The sequence below is a fragment of the Ptychodera flava genome, chromosome 14 (assembly GCF_041260155.1).
Source record: "Ptychodera flava strain L36383 chromosome 14, AS_Pfla_20210202, whole genome shotgun sequence".
NCBI classification, from domain to species: Eukaryota; Metazoa; Hemichordata; class Enteropneusta; family Ptychoderidae; genus Ptychodera; species Ptychodera flava.
Window position 1 is genome coordinate 15135984 of NC_091941.1, and position 6000 is coordinate 15141983.

The window sequence follows — 6000 nt, forward strand, 5'->3', positions numbered from 1 at the left end:
ATAATAATTGTATCTTGCCACACGGTGTACAATTGGGGCTTTATTTAAAACAAAAAATCGTGGTTTATTATAAAAATCTATTTTCAAAATTATTGCTTTTTACATATTATCCAGTAGGCTTTAGTATATTTGGTGAAGCTACAGCAGTGATTCTGTTCACAGAAGAAGTTCAGTTACCAGAGAAAGGTTTTTGACTTTCCTTTGCATTTTACCCCTTTTTAATATCAGCTTTAATTTATTGAACTGTCGTGTCATTTTTTTACTACATACCTGACAACTTGAATGTCAGCTGCTTAGTGAATGTTGATCAGACGATGGATGGAGAATCTTTTTGGGGTCAAAGGTCAATGCTGAACAATTATATTAGTGTAGTGGATTTCACGAATACAAGGTGAAGGCTGCATGCAGCATGATGGATTGGAATAGAAATGTATCATGTTACATGCAGTGTTCACTTTAAGCTATATATTATATGTCTGCGCCTGTGTTCTGTGGTTTCACCAAATGGACAAGTGTTCAACATGTGAATTTGGAGTCCTCTCCAAGGCTTTATTTATACAGGGATACTAGCAGTACTTTCTTCTTAATATGGGTGCTTGGTCATAATTTTAGGAGTGACATGCTAATCAGTAATGCATATCATCGTGAAATTCCCTTTAAAAACAATGGAGTATTTGAATATGAAAAAAATGATAATAAAAGAAATGCTATTTCAACAAAGTCTGACATTTAGTCATGGATTTGTTTGAAATTGTTTGGTAGTGGTATGTGTGGCAATGTGACTGTCATGATGCAAATTCTTGGTACAGTATGGCTGATGTAGTGTGTGTAAAGGAGAGAAATAATAACTGCATCTTGACTTTCCATTTCCTTTGCATGCTGTCTGAGATTTTCAGCATTTTACATGTTTTTATTGCAATAGATTTGATAAAGGTATGTCATCAGACTACCATGACATCCAGTCCCCATCTTGGTATCAGTCATTTCTTGAAATATCAAAATTACACTAAAAACAAGTATGTAGTTTTCATACCAATTTTTAACATATCTTTGGCATAATCACATAGATACTTAAATTGGCCCAAGGATAAATCTATACACTTTATGGCCCACAGATATCTTTCGTGAACCAATGTTATATAATGGCAGAAGAGTCCAACCTATGAATGGAAAATACACCATACACCTCGGTTTACAAAAACCAAGTATAGGTCTCCTATACAATCTGACTAAAATCTGATGTAATGATTGGTCAGTTTTTTACGCTATCGTGCTACAGTCTCTTTTTTTCTCTAGCCTAGAGAGGACCACAGAAAAATGACTAACACATAAAAGACCGACCTATCACTATATTGGAATTTAATCTGATTGGTCTTTTGGGGGAATAGTGGTTTCAGTAAAGCTGGGTCTGTTTTCATCTTATCTTTCAAATAAATCAGAAAAAAACTTGAAATGATTGACTGAATATTGACTGGCAGTGATATTCCATAATTTGTGAACAATTACTGATTCCTTTGGCTGTGGTACTACTAATCAAATTTAAGATTATGCTAAATATGGCAGAGTTTTGACTCCATTGATTTGATGCATTTTAAGGCAAAATCTCCTTCAATAATTCAACAATATTTGTAGGTTCAAAAAAAAAATTGCCAGCTCTTGGCTTTATCTAAGACTGTACATGTAACAGGAAAACTAAATAAACCCATCAGATAGTGAAGATGTACCATTAGACCTTTGAAAATTTGAAGGTCAGAGTGAGGATATGCAATAATTGTAATTATGCAGAACATGCTGGTAAGTTGTGGCAGGTTGCAATGGCTTTCCCAGTCACACTTGATTAGGAATGGCTCATTAACTTATGTTGGTAATTAGAGGACATATTCAATATTTTCGCTTTTTAATACAAATAAATGTTTTTTTATTTGCTTCTGCAACATTACAAAACAGAAATGATGTTACTGCTAGGAAGTGAAATTTGCCGATAAAAATTTAACGTAAAGTATTTGATTGTTGTGAAAAAATTCTAAAAAATTGTCAGGATCCGTGTGTAGGAAATTGTCTGTTTGAATCTATGGAAATGGTAATCCTGGAGTACACCATTGCATTTTCTTCTTTGTTATGAGACAATTGTGTCCAGTTACTGTATCCATCCTGTGATGTTATCATCCTTGGATTCCATTACCAGTATCAATCCATAAACATCATTTCAAGATATGGAGTTACAAACTGCTGAGTCAGTAGCTGTACTGCATAGCCAGATAGAACCGTTAAGCAGCAAAGGAGAGTGTGTCTCTGAAATAGAACTGAACAGAAAAGTGTTTTTGGAAAATTTGATGACTTTTTTGTTGATTCAGAGCAGCTGTCTATCTATCTTTTTATAGTACCTATCTGTCTCTCTGTCTATTAAAAATATCTATCAGTATCCATCTAGATATATCTATCTCACCCTAAGAAGCATACCTTTTGTTGATCAATCAATCAATCAATCAAGAAAATTTATTAAGCGCCAGTATCCAATAAAATTGTTCAGAGGTGCTGTACATAGAAAAAAAATCATTCTATAAAAAGGGTATGTAAGCAAAAGGGAAAAGCTCAATAAAAATATGGTAAAACATGGTTGATTCTGTCTTTCTGAAGGAATTTGTGCACGGCTTAGTACTGTGGTAAGACGTTACACAACAAAACACTTGAGTTACCTTTTATGGATTGTACACTGGAGGTGAACACAAACAAGCTGGTCAACCAGAGTAGAAGAAGTCTGTTACTCTGACCCCATATTACAGCCGGTATGACCAGGAGTTTACCAGAACTTGATAACATCAGTGCCCTTATTTGGAGACTGAGACTATGAAAAGTTGAAAAAAGACAAGTATTTGAAAATAAGCATGATGCACATCAGGTTGGTTCCATCATAGTACACGGAATTCTTGCACAATCTTCATGGTTAGATTTTTTCTCATCTAATACTCAAACTGCAACACATTAGCATTTAGTGTATTCATACTATAAATCATGTATGCAAACTCCCAGATGACTCATTATCATTCAGAATATTTCATATTCCTCGGGATCTTACACTATGTATCTTTTTTAGTTCAATGAAACTGGTAAAGTTTGATATTTGTGATGCAGTAAAACACAGGGGTCCCCCTGAGCTTACCTTGGTGGATAAGTTGCAGAGAACTCATTGGTTGTTGGTAGAAATAGCCGACATGCTATGATGACGCCAAACATGAACGTAGAAAATTCTGAGGGATTGGAATAACAAGTGAAAGCTATATTTGCGAGAATAGACACATGTAATGCTATTATTTTCATCAATTACACAACCAGTTTTCTGATTGATTATAGCATGTTATATGACTTTCAACTTGCTGTGCACTGTGGTCCCATGCATGATCCACCCATGTATGAGTACCTCACATTATGCCAAAAGTTTGAGTGGTTTGACTGTGCATCAACCCTTTCACCACCATGGTTTGTCCTGAAATCATTGTTATCAATGGTGAGTGTAGAACTGTTTATAGGGAATTGGGGATGAACAGGTTAAAATATACTGTTTTGCACTGTGGATCAAGCATTCAATGATAGATCAATCATGATGCTGTTAACTGTTTACACTCCGCGGATTAAAATCTCTGCATGATGTCATAGGTCACCAGGGGTCAGGGATCAAAAGGTTAACTGAAAGTGTTTCCTTTCTGTCAATGCGTATTGCGTATTGGCTAAAGTATACAAACGTCAATACCTAGTCCAGCGATAAGAAACATGGCGTAGTAGTCCCACTCCAAGGCATAGTAGAGGAAATCTTTGGTGCCGTCAGCGTTCTGTGCCTTGTGATGGGACCATTTCATGTAGGCATCACACAGCATACAAAGAACGCACAACTTCCAATGCACCTGTGTCAAAGATCATCAAAGACCCATTACTCAGTTTGAGAATCCATTGGTTTCCAAAAGACTGCTTTTTGAACCAATGCATGGATAGGGTTTTGTTGAAAATTGCAAACCACTCCATACTAATACATTCTCACTGGAAATTTCAAACTTTAAGTGGCACTTGGTTTATGTATCTCCTGCACACCTGAATGGTACTATGTGCCCATCTTGCCTCTATCTTGATAGGGTAATATAAGAAAGTGATAACTTTGGTTTTTGAGTACTTACATTGACTTTACTGTTGTACAATATATGTCTGTATGCTTGAGTTTTATGAAGTATCGCATCAAGAAGTATTATGACCGGATCAAATTCTATGTACTTATCAACTGCTTTTCCACACTTCTCCTGAAAAAAAATTGATGCGACAAGGTATTGAAAATTGGTGTTAGAAACTATCAAACAAGTTTGATTTCAAGGTTGACATTTTGACTTTCTTTAGGCTTTATCTGATTTTTGTGTGTTGTATGTACGTCCGGACAGACGTACGTACGTACGGACCTGCGCACATACATACTTATGTATGTATGCATGCATGGATGGAGACATGTATTGATAATGATTTATGATTGACGGATGAAAGGATAGTTGGATGTGTGTATGGAAGGTTGAAGTAAATAAAGTTTCACAAAACATAAGTATCAATTGTTCATATGATCCTACATCAAAATTTGTTTCTAACTTCAATCAAATTATTTCCTTTATGAATCTAGGCAGTTTTCAACATGATCATCCAAAACCATTTACATACGGACTTATTGAAGTTGAACATACTCTAAAGTATAAAAATATATAAGTGATGTGTTGTGAGTGCATAACCACGTAATTCTGCGTAGCACGGCTGTGTGTAACCGGCTAAAGGCCTCCAACCACAGGCCTATAACCGGGTGACACACAGTTATTTGTCAGTCTACCGAAAGACGCAGTCTTCCGGTTGGTGGTGGAAGGACTGAAAGAGAACCGTACGCTGCACATGAATATTCACATGAGCGTAACTTGAATCAAACAACCATTGATACTGAGAATATTCTTGCTGCCACTTCTGTCTGTACTTGTTACAATTGTGCATGATTGATCATGTTGAAAACCACACGTACCCCTCTCTGAGTACTATGGACGTAAACCAGAGTAGCTCAGAGTTTTTTTACTTGTACTTACGCAGTGACTTATCTTCAAGACATTTCCACTGAAATACCTGTAGAGTTCAGTAGCACTTGTTCCACACTCAATGCAGACATATTCATCGATGCCGTCGTTATTTTCATCGCTTTGCTTATAACGGTTGGTGCGAGTCTGTGTTTCACTCATGGAGGCAGCCATATTTGTTGTTATGAACAGTTGTCAAACTTCTGTCGTGAGCGGCGCTCTGCTGACATATCGCTTGGCTTGCCTCTTTTTTGTCTATCAAACCATAGACCCTCTCGAGGGTCTATGATCAAACATACCAGTCTTTAAAGCGGCATTTTAATAATTGCATGGTGACACGTAATTTTCCATTTGTAATGAAAATTATAAGTTGAAAGGGGTATAAGAGCTTAGGCTACTTGGCATTGTTTCGATGTTGTTAAGGCCGGGGTACTCAGGAAACAGTTTTGAGAGTTTGAACCCCATCAGTTTGTGAACACAGCTGTACTGCGGCATTTTGTAATATGACGCATTTTGTAATAACTTACGCAAATGTAATAAGGGTATCAGCATTTTGTAATAAAATGGTCTACGCATTTTGTAATAAGGGTATCAGCATTTTGTAATAAAATATTGTTTACGCGATTTGTAATAAGGGTATCAGCGTTTTGTAATAAAACGCGTTTTGTAACATTAGTTAACGCATTTTGTAATAATTATAAACATACGCTGATATTGTATGTATTTCAAAATGCTTTGTGGTTTCTGAATACGTAAAAATGTAATAGCATATAATGATATCGAGATTATATCTCACTACCAGTGCTAGGTAATCATATTAACGCCATATAAGGGGGTGAGATTTATTGTAGGCGATTTATATTTGAGAAAGCAAACTGAGAAAGTTTTAGTAGGTTTTACATACGGTGCTGTACTT

The 6000-nt window shown here is 36.0% G+C and overlaps 1 protein-coding gene across 1 annotated transcript; it reads right to left on the reverse strand.

Moving 5' to 3' along the window:
- Positions 1 to 1887: 1887 nt before the first annotated feature.
- LOC139149501 (protein ARV1-like) lies at positions 1888 to 5282 on the reverse strand. The gene is made up of 6 exons (XM_070721285.1): positions 5097 to 5282; positions 4167 to 4286; positions 3749 to 3899; positions 3161 to 3248; positions 2697 to 2845; positions 1888 to 2303 (listed from the first exon to the last, which is right to left on the reverse strand). Exons 1-6 carry the CDS (start codon positions 5256 to 5258, stop codon positions 2188 to 2190), a joined length of 786 nt encoding a protein of 261 aa, XP_070577386.1. The 5' UTR covers positions 5259 to 5282; the 3' UTR covers positions 1888 to 2187.
- Between the last annotated feature and the right edge of the window lie 718 nt (positions 5283 to 6000).

Coding starts and splice junctions, on each gene's coding strand:
- LOC139149501 (XM_070721285.1), bottom strand. CDS start 5,258: ATGGCTGCCTCCATGAGTGAAACACAGACTCGCACCAACCGTTATAAG. Junction 3,249..3,748: donor GTTTCTTATCGCTGGACTAG/GTATTGACGTTT, acceptor CCAATCCCTCAG/AATTTTCTACGTTCATGTTT. Junction 2,304..2,696: donor CAGTGTACAATCCATAAAAG/GTAACTCAAGTG, acceptor TTTTCTGTTCAG/TTCTATTTCAGAGACACACT.